The following is a 22076-nucleotide window of genomic DNA, read 5'->3' as shown; positions in this document are numbered from 1 at the left end:
ACATTGTACCATTTGTTAGCCACCCTGAGCCTGCTCGCGGGATGGGCGGGGTATAAATATAATAAATAAATTAAATAAATAAATAAAAGAGTGGCAAACTCAAATCTGGAGAACTGGATTTGATTTCCCACGTCTCCTCGACATGAAGCTTGCTGGGTGACCTTGGGCCAGTCATAGCTCTCTCAGAACTCTCTCGGGCCCACCTACCCCACAAGGTGACTGTTGTGGGGAGAGGAAGGGATTGAAAGCCACTTTGTAGAGAAAAGCAGGGTTTAAAAACCAACTCCTCCTCCTCCTCCTCCTGGAATTAACCCTTTCATAGTGTGAAGGTTCAGTGCTTTTTTTAAAAAAATACAAGACTTGTGTTGAAATAATACTGTTTTCCCCTAATATCGTATTTCAACAGCTGATAAGTAGTTGGTTAAGACAGAAGGAAATTGAATTGGCATTCTAGGAGGGAACCTACATACCCTACAGTTGCGTATTACCAATATGAACTTGTGTATATGAATCAGCCTATGAAATTCTAGGCCGTGATGACTAGAAGATTGTAGAAAACATACAAATACAAATTCTTTGGTGTGCTCCATTCAACTGCTGTGTATTTTTTTCCCCTCGTAAGCCTCGTAATTGTGTATGAATTAAAGGTCACTTATTTTTCTCCCCCCTCCTTCTCCTTTAGGCATGCATATCATTGTTCTTCAACCCCACCAGTATTCCCTCCCAAAAATTCTGGGGATTTGAAGCTGCACAAAGGAACGGTGCCTCTGCAGAGCTTGGATGCAGTCATCATTCACCCTGGAGCAATGCTTTCCATGTTAGACCTCCTAGTCTCAGTTGGGTCGGCTACACAGCCAGAAGTAAGAGTTCTTTCGAGTCGATCATTTAAACCGTGGGGGTCAAGTGCTATAACAAAAGCAATGAAGTGGTTTAATTTGAATTAATGGCCTTGCGTTGGTGTCGGCTAGCTTTTCTTCTGGCAGGAGTGGGAGGAAGTGCATTCTCAGCTAATTCTCCCCTCTTCACTTGTCCCTTGTTGCTTTTTGTCCACACAGGTCCCCTGTCACCAGCATAGGTTCAGGTGGAGGGGTAGAAGGGGCCCTCCTCTCTCCTGTGACGGTGGGAAAACTGGTCAGATCCAGTCCCTTAACTTTAATGGTTTCAGATAACTCTGAATTCTGTTAAGGAAGCAGGGGATTTGAATCTTTATCATATTTCTGGTCTGGATCCATGTTGAAAGGGGGAAGGGGGTGTTTTAAAAGCAGGGGTTTTTTTGGGGGGGTGGGATGTTACTTAAAAAGCAGTTGCAATCTGGTATGGGAGCTGCTGTTCAAAGAAGAAAAGCCAAGCATTTGTGCTTGCCCAAAGTAGCAAATTGGATCCCAGCCATTATATATAAATAAAAGAAGCACATGCCTAATTGGGAACTGGAGCCTGTTTCGCTGAATCCGATGCCAATATTTTGATACTATCTGGCAGCCATATTTTTTTTTAGCCAACAGTAAAAGGAAGCTGACATTCCTAACAAATCATTAGTAGGATTTTTTAAAAAGAAAAACAGTATTGCAAGCATAGGAGTACAGTATGAGGCGTATACTGTCACATGTTATGAGAAGACTGTATTTGTTGATTGACAGTGTGAAAACAGAGTTGGTGAGTGTGTTATTCTGTCCTTCCTCTAAGGAGTTCAGGACAGTATGCACAGGTCTCCTCCTCCTCCTCCTCCTCCTCGAAGTTGGTTAGGCACAGGGGAAATGTCTGACCCAAGGTCAGCCAATGAGCTTCATAGCTCAGTGGGGATTTGAACCTGAGACTGCCTAGTCCTAGTCTGGGGCCTCGACCATTGCTCCACACTACAGAACATCTATCAGATAGTTTATGCCAGCATGGTTCTTTTTGACAAAGGGACAGCTGTCTTTCAAACTCATGAAACTTCCATCCGAATTGATTGGGATGCATCTCTCAGTACATGAAGAGCTGCTTCAGGTGCACAGAAGAGTTTGTGCCTGTCTGATTGCTGACTTTTTGCCTTTGAGCAGTTGAGTAGATCAAGAACTCGAGCCATGACCCATACAGGGAAAATGCCGTGTTAATGACATATCTCTGACTTTTGTACTGTTTGTTTAATTTTTTTCCCCATGGCAATATGTAGCATGCCCTGGATCTTCAGCTTGCCGTGGCCAACATCTTGCAGTCCCTAGTGCACACAGAAAGAAATCAGCAAGTCATGTGTGAAGCGGGACTCCATGCTCGACTTCTCCAGAGATGCAGTGCGGCTCTTGCTGATGAAGACCATCCCTTGCATCCGCCCCTCCAGAGGATGTTTGAAAGGCTGGCCTCTCAAGCACTGGAACCAGTGGTGCTGAGGTAAGTGGGAAAAATCAGACCTATGTTTAGTTGACGCATTCGCATTCATGGATTTTGTGGGGCAGGTATAGGTGGTTGGGATTCTAGAGAAATAGGAGAATGAATCGCTTTGGTGTCAGTGTTGTTGAGAAGCCCTAACCTTACTGGTTTCCTTATGAGTGTTCCCTGTTGCTCACTGTACAAGGGAAGAGGTCCCCGGCCTTCTTAAATCTCCAGGTATTTTTGGAATTTGGACAGCAGGCATTGGGTGGGCACCACAGTAAAATGGATGCTGTGGGGGCTGGGTCAAATCACATGCCCTGTAGAGCCTCATGTTCTGCAGACCAACATCTCAGCCCGAAAGATGTCCGCTTAGCCTCAGCTAGGGCCAGGGTCTTTTCTGCCCAGGCCCCGGCTTGGTGAAACACATTTCCACCTGAGATCAGGGCCCTGCAGGATCTATTACAGTTCTGCAGGGTCTGCCAGGCTTTTGGTTGAGGTGGCGGATGTTTAATCCATTCCAGTCTCCCCCGTACATGGTCTTTGTCACTGTTTTTCATCTAAACTGACCATGCTAGAAGACTGTCAGCTGCCGGAGGCATTTGAATTCTCCATCTTGTTGCCATCGTTGCTATTGGCTAAACTTGTCTCAGTTTTAATGTTAAATGCTTTTATAGTCATTAACCTATCTATTGTTCCCTGCCCTGAGCCCACTTGCTGGATAGGGTGGGATAGAAGTCAAAATAAATAAATAATGTTGGGAGGTTTCATGAAATGAAGGAGTGTTATAATTGTGTTGCACAACACAAAAATGCCTTGAAATAGAGCACAGTTACTTAAAAGTAAACTCTGATGGTAATGGGTGGGATTTACTTTCAAGTAAAGATGCCTAGCATTGTACTGATCAGTGTTCTTCACAACTTACTTGAGCATAGGTGCATTGAACTCAGACTTCATTCTGAGTAATCATGTAATGGATGTGGCTGTAAATTTACATGTAAACATCCTCTTTTGTAGAACAAAGTTTGAGTCCTGAGGCACCTTTAAGACCAACTAAGGCTGCGGTCACACGGAGCATTAGGCACGCTAGAGAGACGGAAGATAGGCGGATTTTCCGGGCGCAATCTCACCGCCACATCTGGGAAGTGTAGAGCTCCCGTGGCTCACCCGAGGCTTCACTCCGAAGATGCGCGGTAAAAAACTAGTACCTCGGAGGTACTAGTTTTCAGAAACCACAGGGCAAGGGCGGGCGCGGGTGATTGCGTTTCCGGTGGAATCCCATGGCATCCGGCGCCCGCCCATGTCCCCTCGCAAAAAGGGGTTTTTTTCCCAAGTGTCCTCGGGATGCGCACAAGCATCCAACGGGGCATGCGCACACGTCGGTGTACAGAAAAAACCCCACCCGTTTGCCGCGGCGCGCCACTTCTTTGCCGTGCCGCAGGATTGTGGTGTGATCAGCACCTCCCCCCTACCACGAGACCTCCACGGGACCTCCATGGGATGTCTGCTTGTGCAACCGTGCGTTATTTTGCCCCGGGGCAAACAGCCACGCTTCCCCCCTGCATTTTCCTGCCCGTGTGACCTCAGCCAAAGTTTAATTCTGGGTATAAGTTTTGTGTGCATGCACACTTATTCAGGTACATTAAAACAGGTTTCCTCAAGCCTTACATATAGGTAAAGGGAAGGTGGGGAGGTTAGTTTCCAGGAAGGGCTAGTTAGAGTCAGGATGTGCAAGCAATTGGGCGATAAGTGTAGCTGAGATTGGATTAAAGCAGTTGGTAAGACCTGTGAATGGCAGCAAATTAGCATACAAATACAAGAGTTAACAAGCAGATGTGAGAACTAAGTTTGAGACCAAAACTAAACTTTGTTGGTCTCAAAGGTGCCACTGCAGGGGTGGAAAATGGTCAGTAAAATCAGTAAAAGTCAGTTTTTTCATCTTGGTCAGTAATTTGTCAGTTTTTTAAAAAAATCGGTCAGTAAAGTCATTATTTCTTTGATATTTGTGAATGCAGTTTGTGGGGGTTTTTTTGTTTTCATTACTGCCTTTTGGGGAAAACATGATGACTTCCCAGTAAGAAGATGGATTGTTTTTAGTTCAGTTATGAAGTACTTTAAGGACTTTGTTCCTAAGAGTAAAAGTGATTTAGTGAAATCTTCCACAATATATAGAAACATAATGAACCTCTTAAAACACGAGACAATGAAAGCAGAGGTGATATTTTTTTGCACGAGTGCCCGCTTAAAGTTCACAGGAGTGTTCCAGAAAGAAGAGCCTTTGGTGCGTGTGATGCACAGTGAAGTAAAAACACTCACAAGAACCATAATGAATCGTGTTTGTAAGAGTTCAGCACCATTGTCTCTTGAAGCCTTCAGTGATGAGCACTGCATACTGTGAGAGAAGTAAGCAGTGAAAGCAGAATCTGATGAACTGAAAAAACTTTCTGAAAAGGAACAACCACTCTTTTTAACGGGAGCAAAAAAATTTTTCATAGCAGTCTGCAAACACGTTTTACTCCAGTCGTCTTTGGACAAGCCCATCCTCAGATAGCTTCAATGTTTAGCTCCAGCACAGGGGGTCAAGGAAGGAACCCACAAGGATATAATGAAAGTAGCAGGAGCATGCCCGATGGATATTCTACTGGACATGATTGCGGATGAATGGAAACTTCTTAGACTTGAAGATGCCAGTGAAACTTGCCACATAGATACATACTGGAATCAGTTCTTAGAAAAGACACACCCATCTGGAGATCCAAAATACCCACTAGTTACCGTGGTGGTGAAAGCAGCATTATCATGTTACTGTAGTATCAATTTCTAATACACCTTACTTCATACAATACTTTTATCTTGTAATAAACCTTTTTTAGATTTATAGTTTATTTTTTACATTGTAAACACTGTAAACAAATAATGAAACAAGAGTATAGACTCCATTGTTGTTAGTTACTGTTCTTATATGTTCTTTCCTTTTCCGTAGTTGTCTTTCTGTCTCTATTGAAACTAATAAAATCTTATCATTATTGCATGGTAGTACGGACATAGAAAGAGGGTTTTCAGAAACCGGATGCATTTTGACCAATGAAAGGGCCAGGATGTCAGAGAGAACTTTGAATGCCCACCGAATCGTCAAAGAAACTTTATATCATGTATATGATTTTAATATACTTTTATTTTTTCACATGCCAATAAAGGTTGTCTGTCTGGTTCATTACAAGCAATATTGTGATGAACAGTGTGTCATTAAAGAGGGGTAAAACAAAAAAGAAAAGAAAGAGGGGGGAAAGGCAGAGGAGTTAGGTTTAAGAAGATAGACAGTGAAAAGGAAGAGAAGGGGAGCAAAGAGAAGGAAGAGAAGGAAGCAAAACTGAAAAGGCTGAGACAGCAGAACGAGAAGAGGATGACTGCTCGAACGTTGCTAAATGATGCAACCAAACGTGTAAAGGAGGCTGCTGAGAAAAAGGATGTGGTGGGATTCAGCACAGCACAGCTCATGCTAGAAGGAGTGGAGAAAGCAATGGAAGAAGAGGACAAGGAAAAAATGCTTGCAGATGCAGTGCTGAAAACTGTTGAGAAACAAAAGAGTTTGTTAATAACTTCTTTTTTCATCAAAAAACCAAAGATGAAAGTTAAAGCAAAGACAAGTCTTACCTTACAGTAATTAAGTTTTGTTGTCATTATGTGTAGTTTTTAATATGTTTTCCTGTTTTATTATCTACAGTATGTGATTATTTCTAAAAGGGAATCTTTTTTGCCTTAAATTTTGTACAATAATGAAAACATTGTCCATTTTAAATCATTCAATAAAAAGGTGTGCAATCCTTTTATCTGGATCACATGTGACTATGGGGCTGGCTTATGGGGAGGGTGGAGGCCAGATAATAATCATTTTTAATGAAGTCCTAGTTTTATTTTTAAAACACTAGCTTATCAGTAGGCTGAGATTAAATTGTTCAGTAATTTGTCAGGTTTTTTTGGAATTTTAGTTAGTAATATCAGTATTTTTGACACTCTGACTATTCCCCACCCCCCTGCACTGGACTCAAACTTTGTTCTGTTGGTTCAGACCAGCACGGCTACCCACCTGAATCTATCCTCTTTTGTATCAGTCTTTCTAAACTGTATTTTGACTTTAAATAAAGTAGTATAATTTTAATAACATATTATTTCCTTCTTAGGCCCTTTGAATTGCCCTGCTAGGGGCTTGTGAGCATAGAAGCAGTGTTTTATGGATAACTATAAATCTGGTTTTGTTTGTGTTGTTTCACCCACAAATTCATAGTACCCTTTAAAAATCTCTAAAATCCCATTGTTCATCTGTTAGGCAGGGGTGGAGCAGGCAAGCGGGCTGTATTTCCTGGGGCTGGATGGGCAAAAAGCTTGCTTGGCTCTCTTTCCATTCATCCTGTTCCCTTTTCCCTGTTGGTTGTCTCCATGTACCTATGGGAGGGCCTGTGGCTCAGTGAGTAGACCATCTGCTTCGCATGCTGAAGGTCCCAGGTTCAATCCTTGGCTTCTCCAGTCAAGAATTAGGTAGTTCATAATGTGAAAGACCTCCATCTGAAACCTTGGAGAACCACTGCCAGTCTGAGTAGATAATACTAACCTTGATGGACCACTAGTCTGATTTAGAATAAGGCAGCTTCATGTGTTCAAGTGCATTCTTCCTTCAGAGTCGTCATAGTGCATGTGTTCAGACTGATTTTGATGCGTGCATAGTTCTTTTCCCCTCCATCAGGGTTGGGGTTTTTTTGGCATATATTTGGGGCTCCCCCACCAGCCCCAGTTGGTAGAGACATGCTCCTGCCTTTTGATATCCAATACATCTGCAAATTAGCTCCCCGCTTTATTAATAGGCTGAATGATAGGCAACAGGAGAATTAAATAACTTCAAGCACACTGTTTGCTATCTTAAGTGTGTTTTAAATTTAATTGGATCAATGGCTAGACTCTTTTTTTAGCATAACAAAACAGAAGGATTATTTTTCTAGCTATTTGCCATTTAGAGCCCACTTAAAGATTTTTGCCATTACTCATTCAGACTCCTGCTAATGTGGGCCAAAAACATGCTTGTCAAAATGAAAATTAAATAAACAACAACTGGTAATCTTGGGAGTCTTAAAAAGAACTTGCACTTTGCTGTGTTTCTACTAACCAGTTGGCTTGTCTAAATTCATAGTATTTTGAAATCCAGTACTTGGTGGTCACATCTGTATATTTTTAGTGTGCAAGCCCTGTTCCACCCTGCCATCCAAGGTTTTCTCAACTCCTGGAGAGGCTTTTCTCTTTGTCTGGTAACCCGCTGCCACCACCTTTGTAGGAATGGCCTGCTGGGAGGGTCAGGACTCCCAGCTTCCCTTCCAAGTTCTGAGGCCTTGCCTCTGTGTCTCCCACTGCCTGATCATCACGGGGACAGTTTACTGCCTTGTGTGTCCCTGCAGGAATAGCCACTTACCAACTGCCTGCCTTCCCCTGGCTCTTCTTTAAAAATAGTGTGTCCAAGACGGTAGAGGTATATGTGGTACAGAGAACCACTACCAGCATCAAACGTTATAAAGTATTTATTAAAGAAAAAACATTCACAAGCATACTTTCAGCACAGCACCAGACTGAGCAAAGGATTCAAAAGAAATGGGTAAAATGGAATTCCTCTGTCCCTCTCTCTGTACAAGCCCTTTCAGATGTAAATATAGGACAGGCTCCTTAGTTTAGGAGGTTACAGATCTCTACAGTGTTACAATTACCTTGAAGTTTCCTTCAGCTCATCAGGACATCACATGGTCAATGGCTGCCTCCTCCAGACCTGCTCTGATGGACTCAGCACAAAAGAAACCTTCCTCCTTGCTCCCCTGAGTTTTATCATGTCCCTTTTCCCCACCCACTGACCAGGTCAGCCCAGGTCAGAGAAGCTTTTCAAGAAGTCTCCAGAATTTTCCTTCCTGAAGTCTCTATAGTGTTTAACACCTCCAAATCTCTGTTCCCTGCTTGAAGAGTGGGGGAGCTTGACTATCCCATTTTCTAGACCTATTAGCATTTATATGACGGTGGGCTGAGGAAAATCTGGAAAGCAATTGGTCTGACTATCCCCCTTCCTGCCTTTTCTATGCCCAGAGAGGGGGGGGGAACGTTTGAAACTTGGAGTGAAGGTTTTGCTCATTTCAAACCTCAAAAGAAAAAAATGCAGTTCTTCATATCTACACCTGGTACAGTTTCCTGACACATGTATATAATTAGGCCAATAGGCGTATAGTGCAGTCCTAAGCAGAAGTTGCTCCCTTCTAAGCCTGTCGAGGTCAATGTGCTTAGAGAGCAGTATGTTGTCTTAGAATAGATTCCTAGATGATGCCTGAAGCTGTCTGGACCATGGCTAAGCAGATGTAAATGGATGACATTTTGCTGCTCTTGGTAGTTAAGTTCTTACTGTAGAAAAAGCAAGCTAAGTAAAAGACTTCATTTAAATGTTAGTTGTTGATTTCAGCACAACAAAGCAAAAGTACAGTTTTAGAAAGGCTGCTTTATATTTAAATGTGTCTTTCGCTATATTTTGTTTTACTTCTTGAATCCATTCATTAAATGCATGCTGAGAATGTGCATGTGCTTGACTTCACATACGTATCTAGAGGAAACGCAAACTGTCTTGAAGACTCTCTTTCCATCTCTCTGTCTCTCTCTTTTTTTTAATAGGGAATTTTTACGTTTGGGAAATCCTCTGAATTGTGGCGCCTGGGACAAAAAGCTGTTGAAACGATACAGAGTGCATAAGCCAAGCTCATTAAGTTATGAGCCAGAGATGAGAAGTAAGTGTTCAGGTGTTTGAAATAGGTTATTTCTTTATTTCTGAAATTTATACTCAACCTTTCTGCCCTTATGAGGGTTACCAAGGTGGCTAACACATTAAAAACATAAATAGTAGAACGTGTCTTAAAAACCATTAAAGCCAAACAAAAAACACTTCAATAAAACAAAACCAAGCTAAAATACACACAGAAAAAGATAAAAAACAATTTGGGGGAATACAGGCTTAAGAAGGGGAGGGGCTTGAAGTGTAAACTTGCTTCCTTAACCATGGTTAAGTGACTGTGTTATATCTGCACTGGCCCACTGTCTTAATGGTGCTGAGATATAGTCATTCCATGGAAATACCAACATCATATCCAGTCCTTTTTCCATTTGAATGTAGAGCAAAATGCCTTTTTGTCTCCTCCTGACTGGCAGAACAAACTTGGAAACCAATGAGTTTTGTATGGTAAAATCAGGCCTGTATGGAACTATATAGCTTTCATTTGAAAGTAATTATCTAGAGGCTACCATATTCTCAGTGTACAGATTTGTTTTACTGATATTAAATCCATTAAGATCTATTGTGTTTAGCTTGAGTTGGAACAAAGGAGGCCAGTTTTCCTTTTGAACTCAATTCACAGCCAAGCTAGTGTTGCAGAGTTCAGGTTTGTTGTACTCTATTGACTTCATTAGGACTTGGCTGGTTTAACTTTAAGTACTTCCATTTAAGAAAATTGTGCCGTTTGTCACTGTGTCTAGAAACTTGTGTTTGCGTAAACAAAACTCCCTTTAGCTCTATGGGTCTGATTTCACATGCGGTTGTCTTTAATCTGGATTCAGCTTCATTAAAATAAGCTTGCAGGAAATGAAAGCCATGGTTATCAGTATTGTACAGTGTTTGCATCAAGCTGTTAGCAACCTCATCACATGAATTAAACCTGATTCTCTTAAATCTTGGGATATTGTAAAAATAAATCAATAATATTTATTTCCGGGGGTTTTTTGTAGTGGGCTTCCAACATGGCCATAAATAATGGGATGTGATAAAACTACTAATCTGAGAAATCTTGTTTTGTTTCTTGGCTTCTGCTGTAGATAGCATGGTTACATCAATGGAAGGTTTGGGTACTGACTGTGTGTTCAGCTTACACGAAGATAATCACTATAGGATAAGTAAAAGCCTCTTAAAACCAGCAGAAGGAAGCACAGTACCCCTGACAAGAGTGAAATGTTTGGTCTCCATGACAACCCCACATGATATTAGGCTTCATGGGTCATCAGTTACTCCAGCATTTATTGAATTTGACACGTCTCTTGAAGGGTTCGGGTAAGGCCTTGCAAGGCTTATATTCTTTTTCATTTCAAAGGAATGTTTCTAATTACTAATCCACTGTTTTGATTCTAAAACAATTAGTTTTGCCTTGGATGGTTGCTCTGATAGATTACTGATTCCTCAAGGAGAAGTGTGCGTGTGTGTTAAGTAGATTGGGTGTGTGTTTAGAGCCCTTGTCCTAGTGAAGGAGTGACAGTGGTACCCAGTTTTTGTAAAAGTTAAAGGTAAAGGTAAAGGTTCCCTTGCTCAAAAGCCAGTCGAATCCGACTCTAGGGTTGCGGTGCTCATCTCCGTTTCAAAGCCGAAGAGCCAGCGCTGTCCGAAGACGTTTCCGTGGTCATGTGGCCGGCATGACTAAACTCCAAGGTGCACGGAACGCTGTTACCTTCCCACCGAAGTGGTACCTATTTATCTACTTGCAATTTCTTGCTTTCGAACTGCTAGGTTGGCAGGAGCTGGAACTAGAGACAGGAGCTCACCCCGTCTTGCGGCACCCGGGTCTCGAACTGCTGAACTACTGACCTTCCACAGCCTGCAGTTCAGCGTCTTAACCACTTGAGCCACCGCAGCTCTTTGTAAAAGTTACTTCCCTCCAAATGAGGGTGTTACCGTATTGTGAAGAATTGGTTGAAGGGGCCGATGCTAGAGGCTAGAGTTGGGTAGCAGCAGCAGAGTCCTTAACACAAATCCTCAGAGAGCTCAAAACTCTGCTTTTGGAATCCCAAGAAGTATTAGCAAACATGAGTGTTGCTACCACATAAACAGGTGGCAGAGAGATGGCAGTTGTGGGAAAGGAAAAACCCTCAGTGGGACTCCTTGCATAAAAGCAGCCTTGCAGGCATACATCCACAAGACATGCCCAGGGAAATACTGGTCACCACTTAGGGGTCAGGAAGCGTTTTTCTTCCAGGCCAGTTTGTCCGGGGATCCTGGAGGTTTCCTGTCATCTTCTGGGCATGGAACAGAGGTCACTGGGGGTGTTGGGGTGGGGTATTTCCTGTGAATTTCCTGCATTGTGCTGGGATTTGGACTAGATAACCCTGGAGTTCGCTTCCAACTCTCTGATTCTATCGAAGAGGATTTCTCTGAGACACCTGCTTATGCCTCACCACCTTGGTGGTGGTGAAGACTGCCATGAGGTCTTAACCGACTTATGGGTGACCCCATAGGGTTTTCAAGGCAAGAGGCCTTTCCCATGACCTGACCTTGTATGAGAGTATTCAGACATGAATGAGCTGATCGCCACTTTGGGGTCAGTTTTTCTCCAGGCCGGTCTGCCCGGGGATCCTGGAGGTTTCCTGTCATCTTCTGGGCATGGAACAGAGGTCACTGGGGGTGCTGGGGTGAGGTATTTCCTGTGAATTTCCTGCATTGTGCTGGGATTTGGACTAGATAACCCTGGAGTTCGCTTCCAACTCTGTGATTCTATCGAAGAGGATTTCTCTGAGACACCTGCTTATGCCTCACCACCTTGGTGGTGGTGAAGACTGCCATGAGGTCTTAACCGACTTATGGGTGACCCCATAGGGTTTTCAAGGCAAGAGATGTTCAGCGATGGTTTGCCATTGCTGGCCTCGGTGTAGCAACCCTGGTATCCCTTGGTGGTCTCCCACCCAAATACTGACCAGGGCCGAGCCTTCTTAGTCTATCTGAAAAGGTCGGGCTAGCCTGGACTAGCCTTAGTGCCCCATGAACTTCCTGCGTGTTACTTAGGGTGCTTCTCAGAGTGCCCTGGCTTAGGGTCATGTCTGTCAGCCCGCAGTGTCCCCTTCCAGTGCTTGTGTTCTTGGTACAGTTGTGCTCCAGAGAGCACTCATATAAATACCCAGGCTCCTTCTCCTGTAGGAATCCAGGTTTGCAGTTCTCTTCTGACATACGCTTCAGGCATTTTAGAAAGCACAGGTTCATGTAGACAGCTGAGATGAGCATAGGTCATGCACTGCGTGCTTCAAGATGACAAGTAGACGCTTGTTAGGGTTTTTTTTTTTTACCTGATGCAAATTCCCCACCTTTACTCTGAAAAGTTAACACAGGAGGAGCAGGTGTTCGGGCTCGCTTGCTCTGAGCGGCGTTTGTCAGCTTGCCAAATCACGTTCAGTCGTGGAAATGTTAACGTCTAATGAATTTCCCTCTACTCAACAGCTGTCTGTTCTTGCCGAGCTTGGCACCCCACAATGCACCGACCAACAACGTAGTCACAACAGGTCTTACCGATGGCACTGTGGTCAGTGGAATCGGGGCTGGTAAGTCTTTCAGCATAGCCATCATGAGAGATGGGTTTAGTGCTTTTGGCATCTTCTGAAAATAGCGCTGTGCTTAAATGGCTCCGTTTCCTTTCCGCCGTTGTAAACACATTAGTCCTCTTGCTTCAGAAGGGCTGTGTTCATAATGGTGGCATTCCAGAAGGTTTTTACTGTTTGTCTGTCAGTGCTACCATTTCTCCGTCTGATGAAAGGCTGGGGTTAGCATGGGCACAGAAAGAGGCAGAAGAGCTCATTCCCATAAAATGGGATTTTACCAGTTTATTAGCCAGTGTTTTTTTTTTGGGGGGGGGAGGGAGTCTGTGTACGTTTAAGTGCCTCTCAAAGCATCTCCTTATTTTCAGCAATGGGTGGTTGGGGGGAGGGGAATTGTTCCCTGTGACAATGAAACCACTGTTATGAAATGTGGAAAAACAGGGGAAATTGGCTGCTTAGGCACTATAAGCCACACCCAGATATAGGAACCAGGGCGATGGGGAAGGGAATGCATACCTGAAGTTGCTGAGGCAGTTGTCCAAATGCATCTTATCTCTATTGCACTGTGAGGGCAATTTTACTACCTATCTGTGCAATTCAGGAAGACAAGAAATACAGCTTCATGTTGCCAAAGCTCCTTGACGTGTGTTGTGAGGGCAGGTAACACAACTGCCCCGTCAGCCCAGCACAGAAAGACGTGAATTGTTGCCTTGTTGCTTGAGCAACATAGGAACGTGTTCCAGGGAGGGCAGTGCTGCTTCACTTACCCTCAGTGGTAGCAATATAAAAGCAGATATGATTGGATATCATGATATCTGTCTTGCTCCCTGATTGGCTAGGAGTGGGGGAACAGAAAATGATGCCAGAGAAGCAGCATAGGGGCATTTGTAACAGCCATAAAAGAAAAGAGAAAATGGTTTGTTTGGGTTTCTTTGATGACACCTTCCATTCAAGCCTGCTTTTTACCCACAACATTTTCAAGGATGAAAATTCAGCACAGTGGTAACGTTTGTTGGACTTTTTCAGAGAAATGCTAGAATTTCCAGTATTTGATGAGGTAGTACTTCCCAATTACATTGCCAGTGGCTCGCTTGCTTTGTTGTCACAAGCCTGTCATCCTGTTGTCACAAGCCTGTCATCCTGTTGTCACAAGCTTGCAACTTTCCATTGTCCCTTGAATCCCTTGTGCCCTGGGCCTCATGATCTCTACCTGTTAGTTGGTTATTCCTTGTTGGGTGAAGGACCACTATGTTGCAAGTTTTTAGCCAAGGCTTGTAAGCAATACTCCCTCTAAGCTATGGAGTCCTGTGAGCAAAAATGGTACTTTGTGAGCTATGGGCATTAAAGTTGTGAGCCACTGATTTGGCTACTGCATCAATTAGTTTGCTCTGGAGCCATCCTTCTTGAGCTACAACAAAAATGTGTGAGCCGGAGGCTAAAAAACTGTGAGCTAGCTCACACTAACTCAGCTTAGAGGGAACACTGCTTGATTTTAAAGGTGTTCATTATGCAAGCATTATTGTCATAAACATGTTGGAAAGGGTCACTAAAGTCTGCGTGATTTAAAATTTGGCATCTTCTAGTGTAAAGTTATAATGTATTATCACACATACCCATATAAAAACAGTAAGCGGTATTTAATGCATGCAATGTTAAAGCCAAATGCAGAAAGTTATGAGGAAACTGCAGAAAGACTCATTAGACTTCATTTCAAGCCAAAGTGTTCTGGTTTCTCCCCCACCCGCTACAGGAGAGAGACTTTTTCCACCGCCATCTGGTTTGAGCTATTCAAGTTGGTTTTGCATAGAACATTTTAGTACATCCCCAAATCATCATCCCGTCAGACTTCTTACAGTTGTAAGACGAGCAAACAGCTCGGAGCAGCACTACGTATGTCTTGCCATAGTTCTCTCTGCAAAAGACCGATCACTGATTGTATCAACCAAGGAAGAGCTACTTCAGAACTATGGTATGCCTCATACTGTATTACTTTGGAAATGTGATAGACGTTTTTAGAGGAAGTTTTTACTGCTAAAAGCACCAAATGATTTACATAGTAAATGAAAACTGATGTTCTTTAACTTTCCTGTAACTTTAGGGGTTCTGGTTTACTGGTCTAAATGTATACCCGACTTCTGCAGTATTGACTCAGTCTATTATAGTGCATCAGTGTACTGAATACGAAAGTTCTGGCACCTAATGATTTTATTCTGTCTTGATTTCCCTATTGTGTTTTGATAACCTTGAGGCTAGTCTATTGTGTGGGTGCCGTCTGTCTGATTGCACTGGATGCTGAGTGCAGATGATGCAGAACTGCTTCCTGTCCCACAATTGATTCCCTAGAGCAGAGGTGTCAAACTCATTTGTTAACGAGGGCTTGATCTGACATAAATGTCACTTTGTCAGGCCGGGCCATGTGTGCCATAAAATGTAATGCCAGCTTACCAGAGATATAAACTTTATAAAGGACACAGGAAAACCCAATTAACAGTAGTATTATTTACTCAAAATACAAACACGCCTAAAACATTGACACAATATTTCCTCAAAGTATCTCCCTGATGCCCGCCCTCCCAGTTCCATTGCATGTTACACATTAGCATTAGGAATGTATACAGAGACATAATGCACAGCCTCTGACATCTGGCAATAAAGGTGGGCAGGAAAAGTCCCTTGGACAGGCTGGCTCCAGTCCATAGGCCATATGTCTGACACCCCTTCCTGAGAGTATATTATGTATGGGCCATCAGGGTCTCCCACTTGAATACTATATTTTATTTTTTGGACTTCAGTTGATGATTTCAGCGAAGAATCCTCCTGCTACGAAATCCTCCCTTGCTGTGCTCGGTTTCGTTGTGGTGAACACATTATAGAAGGCCAGTGGCATCATATGGTTCTGGTGATGAGCAAAGGCATGCTGAAAAATAGCACTGCTGCACTCTACATCGATGGGCAGCTTATTAATACAGTCAAGGTACGCTGAATATTTTTAACTTACTGAGATATTAGAGCACCCACAGTGCGCGCACTGTGCATTGTTAACTTCGCAAAATAGTGTAAATTTTTATGCTTGTATTGTTTTGTATGCGAGGTGAAGGTGGCACCATTTGTTTCTCAGCTGAATTGTTCCGTCATGGAAAGGCTGCTGCTGCTCTGCACAGCATGGAAGTTCCTGCTCCAGGCAAGGATGGAGCGGAGAATCAATATTTCGCAGCTTGTCAAGGTTTGGGGCTAATACAAATCCAGAGTGTCCAGTAGTTGCTTTAAGTGTGTTCACACGATGGCTTCCAGCTGACGGTGCAGTGTTCCTGGAAAGTGGGGGCGTCTCTCCAAGCTGGGCTGCAGAATTACCATCACTGCAAAACCACTTAGGTGACCCTGTGTAAGAAGGCTGTGCTCCTTTGATTCACCAGTCTGTGCCATTTTAGGTCTAACCCCTGCACTGAGGAAGGAAACCTCATACTCCATCCCATCCATATCTTCCCAGTTTATTGTATCAAAGCAGAGGGCTGAAGTGAGCACTCTCGGGGTCAGTGTCGGGGCTTGGCGAGGTCAGGTGGCTGTCAGGGCCCTACAGTCCTACGATGCCCATTGCTGCCTTGCTGCTGTGCCCTAGTGGGCTGCACACATTATTGTTTGCCCTGTTTCCCCAGACGGCAAGAGACATGGTAGAATTGCCACACACTCCTGCCCCCAAAGGATTGGACACTCCACCTTCTTTAATGCGCAGTGTAGTGGGTAGTTCTTCTTTCTCCTGTCAGATATCAGGTGCATATGCACCAAAAGGGGGCCTACCTATACCACCATCACTGCTGCCTTGCAGAAGAAGAGGAGCAGGTGGTGATTGGGGGCTGTTGCTGGTCACCACGGCTGCTTTTATAACCGAGTGAGCTGCAAAGGTGTAGTTAATGCTCCCCGGCTTACCTGTGTTCAGCTCCTGTGGGTGCCAGGGATGTCTGGAGGACAGAGTGCAACTGTTTCATCCTGCTTCAGGCTGTTTTGCGGTGATTCAGAGAGGGTTTGGGGTTTCCTCCAACTTTCTGCTAGGAGAGGTGCTTCAGGAAGTTGAGCATGGCTCGTCGAATCATAGAATCATAGAGTTGGAAGGGACCTCCAGGGTCATCTAAATCAACCCCCTGCACAATGCCGGAAATCCACAAATACCTCCCTCCACACCCCCAGTGACCGCTGCTTTATGCACAGAAAGGGGGGGGGGAACGGACCCTCCAGGATCTCTGTCAGTGGAACAGGCTTCCTTGGGAGGTGGCGGGCTCTCCTTCTTTGTAGGTTTTCAAACAGAGGCTAGATGGCCATCTGTCTGTCAGCAATGCTGATTCTGTGAGCTTAAGCAGATCATGAGAGGGAGGGCAGGAGGGGTTGCATCAGTGCTTAGTTCTTGTGGCCCTTTGTTACACGCCCAGCAAATGCTGATTGCCACTTTGGGGTCAGGAAGCAATTTTTCTTCAGGCCAGTTTGGCTGGAGATCCTGGAGGGCTTTTTTTGTCATCTTCTGGGCATGGAACAGCAGTCACTGGGGGTGTGGAGGGGGAGGTATTTGTGAATTTCCTGCATTGTGCAAGGGGTTGGACTAGATGACCCTGGCGGTCCCTTCCAACTCTGTAATTCTATGGTTCTATGACTGACCAAAGCCCGACGCAAGTCCCTACAGAGTCTCTGATTGGAGTTCAAAACAGGGTTATTGCATCTCCTGTCAGAACTCTCTGTATGGAAAAAAGGGTTCTGTGGTAGCGGTTTTCTAGCTTGTTAAAGGCCTATCCACCTAGTCTTATCTAACGTGCATCAGGAAAACAAAGTTTGAGGCCAGTGGCATCTTTAAGACCAACAAAGTTTTATTCAAGCTATCAGCTTTCAGGTGTATGCAGTTCTGTGCAACCCTTTTGGAATACATTACCTCGAAATACGTAATAGTAGTTGGTTGGAGCTGACCACCTTTCATCTGAATTGCCCCAGTGGCTAGAGAATATTCTGTTTTTACAGCAAAAGTCTTGCAAAGAATAAAGTCCTGTGCTATTTATTTATGAAGCAAATACTTCTGCAAAGTATCTTGTTGTACGCTGCTTTATTTTCACAGGTTTATGTTAATAAATGGTTTGCTGCTGTGGGAGGGAGCAGGTTGGCTTCAGGGCTTATTTGTGCAGGGAGGTAAAGAAAAAAACTCTTTGTAGAAAAGCAGAGTCAAAAATAAACTCGAGCCGTACAAGCCACCTTTCTTTCTTTTTTTAAAAAGTCCAGTAGAGTCTTAAATACTGAGATAAAGGAAGAATTCAAAACCTGTTTTCCTTTTCCATATCCTGCTGCTGCCGGGTTTTCAGTTGAGTGCTCTGTGCCCTCAAAAGCCTCTATTGTTCGGTTACCAAAGCTCCGATATTTATAAATGGGACCACTTGGCTTTTCTGTGAAATTGCAGCACTGCATCTCTTTAAGGCAAGAGGCTAGTTGTGAGGGACGGGTGGCTGGGAGGGGGTCAGTACTCCTGTAATGGGAGACAGCAGATGTGGCCTCTAACGTATTGAACAGTGTAAAATATAAGTACCTTTAGAAGGGAGCTTTTCTTCCGAGTTGTACTTAAAAGCTTGTACTTAGGGGGGAAAACCTCTATATAGGTAATCTGCAGTGTTTTCCCTTTTTGGATTAGAAATACAAAACTGTTTGCATTTCCCTTTGCTGTTGTGCTAAATTTTCACTTTCACTTGCCACTTTGGTTTTGTGCTGAAACAGACAAGGTGGACAAGACAACCTGAGTGGGCAGAGATTGCCCCATGCTTTTCTCCATTGAGCTTCTCAAATCTCCCATTTGTTTAATAATTATTGTGGCCAAGAGCCAAAGAACCACTTTGTTGAAAGGGGCTTTTGGCTCATGTTTCTGAAACATTAACCCACCATGCCATGTCGTAAATAATTTTTTAAATGGTGGAGAGTTGTTTGGAGGTGGAGTGAGAGTTTGCTGTTTAAAGGAGAAGACAATCCAAAGGCTCACTGACCATGCCCAAGTGGCTGTAGAAAAGAGCAAGAGTCCAGTAGCACCTTAAGGACTATAAAAATTTGTGGCAGGGGATGAGCTTTCATGAGTCACTGCTCACTTCTTCAGATACAGCTAGAATGTGAGTCCATTTGTCTTTATAACTTGGAGATTGGAGTGGTTTCAGATGCCAAATGGCCATAGCAGATGAATGACAATAGCAGGCGTGATTAGATTAGGTGTGATATGCAGAGGGGTAGTAGGCGTGGAGAAATCAGCTTTGGTAATGAGACAGGAAACCTAGGTTTCGATTCAGTCCAGGAGGATGCATTGTCTTGAGCTTCATTACGAGTTGCAATTCAGCCATCTCTCTTTCTAATCTCCCTTTTGTAATTCTTTTGTAAAAGAACTGTTCCTCTTAGGTCAGCAAGTGAATGCCCTGGAAACTTGGAGATTGGAGTGGTTTCAGATGCCAAATGGCCATAGCAGATGAATGACAATAGCAGGCGTGATTAGATTAGGTGTGATATGCAGAGGGGTAGTAGGCGTGGAGAAATCAGCTTTGGTAATGAGACAGGAAACCTAGGTTTCGATTCAGTCCAGGAGGATGCATTGTCTTGAGCTTCATTACGAGTTGCAATTCAGCCATCTCTCTTTCTAATCTCCCTTTTGTAATTCTTTTGTAAAAGAACTGTTCCTCTTAGGTCAGCAAGTGAATGCCCTGGAAGGTTAAAGTTGGTGTTTGGATACTAGGCATTATCATTATTAAACAAAACCTAGCAAAGCCTTATTGAACTGTTGATCGCCTTGTGTGTGTTCATAGTATATAGTGCTTTTTCATAAAGTATATTGGTGAAAACTTATTTTTGGAGAAAAAACTCCAAAGACTGATCTGTAAGAACTCAAGGGAACAAACAAAAATACAGCAAAGTGTAAGCCGCATCTTGCTTTCATCCTTTTTTTTTAATGTTTTATGTTTGCAGATATATCTTTCCCAGCATAAAACTGTTAGGGCTGTTATCTTTGGCAAATGGCTATCCAGCTTACCCAGCTGAGACAGTGACTTGCCTCAGTTCTTCAAGGTTCTGGTTCTGTTCAAGTTCTGCACTGTGCATTATTTGGATGGGATGATCAGAACATACCTTGAAATCGTCCCCGGATGATAATTGGTCTGTGATTTCCATTTTTAGTGCACGGTAGTATCTAAATGGGCTTTATGTTGTACCTGTTCCATTGAGGAGCTGTGTTTTGGAGGAGTTGTGTTATCACCACACACCTTGCCATCTGCAAGACATGGTCTCGTCACAGGCAAGCTTCAATTTGTGTTTTGTAGGATGAGTTTTATTAATGTTATTTATTTTGCAAAATGTATACCCCAGCTCCCTGCCCTCGTAAGGGCCACCAAGATGACTTGGTCATCTTGCAGGAGTGGTAAGATGTTAATATGTTTATGAGGAAGTGGACATTTCTGAGCCCGCCCTCCTTTTCTTTTCTTTTTTACAGCTTCACTATATTCACAGTAGCCCCGGCGGTTCGAGTTGTGCCAATCCACCAGTAGTTAGCACAGTCTATGCCTATATGGGCACGCCACCTGCCCAGCGCCAGCTGTCCTCTTTGGTTTGGCGGTTGGGGCCAACTCATTTCCTGGAAGAAGTGCTGCCTCCCTCAAGCATTAGCACAATTTATGAACTGGGGCCAAACTATGTTGGAAGTTTTCAAGCAGTATATATACCATGTAAGTAAAACTAATCCTTTTGTACGTATCTGGTGTTATCAGGGCTAGCTTTTCAGCTAATTTCTTTAATAATGAGTTGTTCGTACGTATCTGGTGTTCAGCTAATTTCTTTAATAATGAGTTGTGGATGCAGCATTTTGGGAAGGAGAGGGCTCATTGTCAAAGCATTAAAGCATTGATGTTCCTGTTACTGTTCCACATTACTGTCCCCGTTGTGACTTGGGAGTCTGTAAATACTGTCTTGGTGGCATCCAGAGATCTGATACGTTCTGGACAAAGATAGTTTCTGGAGGGTAGCTGTGCTGTTCTGCGGTAGAAGATCTAGATCTGAGTCCAGTAACAGCTTAAAGACTGGCAAGATTCTCAGGGTGTGCGCTTCTGGGAGGCAAAGCTCCCTTCGTCAGATACCAATCTGGATGAATGCATTTCTTAGCCCAGCTCTCAGTGTCATGTGAGTTTCTGGAGTGCGAGAACTGGGTTGTCCATCTTGGCAAGTCAGTGGATCCACTAATTAAAAGTGAACTGTGAGAGGTCAGTGTCGTGCAGTGGTTAGGATGCCAGGCTAGGAGATAGGAGACTTGGGTACATAAAGCTCACTGGGTATCCTTGAGCCAGTCTTATATTCTTTTGGCCTAGCCTACGTCACAAGGTAGTTGTGAAAATATATAATGGGGAAGGGAGAATAATTATATGTACTCTATGAACCCCTTGGAAGAAGGCTGGGATCTAAATATACTCCATAGAAAAAATCTGCATGCAGCTCACTGCAGCGTCCATGTACTGTCATAGCACTTTTAAAATGAGCCATGTTAAGACTTTAAATGGGAAAATAACTAGCTTTGTGGTGTTAGCCAAAAAACCCCCCCCCCAACAAAAAGCACCCCAATCTCTGAAGTTTTAGAAAGTAAAAATTGTCTTCAGGAAATACTGTACTGGTGATAGAATTTCTATAGTTCATTTGAATGACATTTTTACAAATGCATAATGATGGTGTTAGCATTTGGGAAGGGGTCACGGCTCAGTGGTAGAGCATCTGCTTGGCATGCAGAAGGTCCCAGGTTCAATTCCCCAGCATTTCCCGTTAAAAGGACCAGACAGTAGGTGATGTGAAAGGCCACCTCCTGAGACCCTGGAAAGCCACTGTCAGCTTGAGTAGACAGTACTGACCTTAATGGACCAAGGGTCTGGTTCAGTATAAAGCAACTCTGTATGTACGTTTATGTGTATTGTACAGAGCATTTCACATACATTACTTGGTAATATTTATAACAAACCTGTAAAGGTGGAGCTTCTTAATGCCCATATTGCAGATACAGCTTTGAGACTGAAAAATGGAGTCTTGCTCAAGCAAGCTGATTACTTATGCTGAGATGAACTTTGAACTAGAGGCTGCCTAGGTCACAGCTCACGCACTTAATCATTGCAGTGCATTTGCTCATAAAATGTTTCTTACTCTGCAGGTAAAGATTCCAAGCCAGAAGGCATCAGTCCCTGTCCAGTATCTTTGGTACCGGAGGAAAAAGTCTCTTTCGGTCTCTATGCACTCTCCGTTTCCTCACTGACTGTGGCAAGGATTAGGAAAGTTTATAATAAACTGGACAGCAAGGCCATTGCCAAACAGGTAAGCTTGAAAATGCATGTTGGTCATGCTTCTAAGCACCT

The 22076-nt window shown here is 43.5% G+C and overlaps 1 protein-coding gene across 1 annotated transcript in view; it reads left to right on the top strand.

Annotated features, from left to right (window-relative positions):
- The window catches only part of LOC107105629 (WD repeat and FYVE domain-containing protein 3-like), a gene marked incomplete at its 3' end in the record, with an annotated part of 114152 nt that overhangs the window by 46876 nt on the left and 45200 nt on the right, over positions 1–22076 (top strand). Inside the window, 9 exon segments of the mRNA XM_015405632.1 lie at positions 683–860; positions 2153–2367; positions 9034–9146; positions 10225–10456; positions 12605–12705; positions 14450–14668; positions 15492–15673; positions 20183–20414; positions 21875–22035. Coding sequence (XP_015261118.1) covers positions 683–860; positions 2153–2367; positions 9034–9146; positions 10225–10456; positions 12605–12705; positions 14450–14668; positions 15492–15673; positions 20183–20414; positions 21875–22035 — 1633 coding nt within the window.

This window comes from Gekko japonicus, unplaced genomic scaffold (genome assembly GCF_001447785.1).
Source record: "Gekko japonicus isolate JY-2015 unplaced genomic scaffold, Gekko_japonicus_V1.1 scaffold1127, whole genome shotgun sequence".
Taxonomy (NCBI): domain Eukaryota; kingdom Metazoa; phylum Chordata; class Lepidosauria; order Squamata; family Gekkonidae; genus Gekko; species Gekko japonicus.
This window is presented reverse-complemented; position numbering and strand designations above follow the sequence as displayed.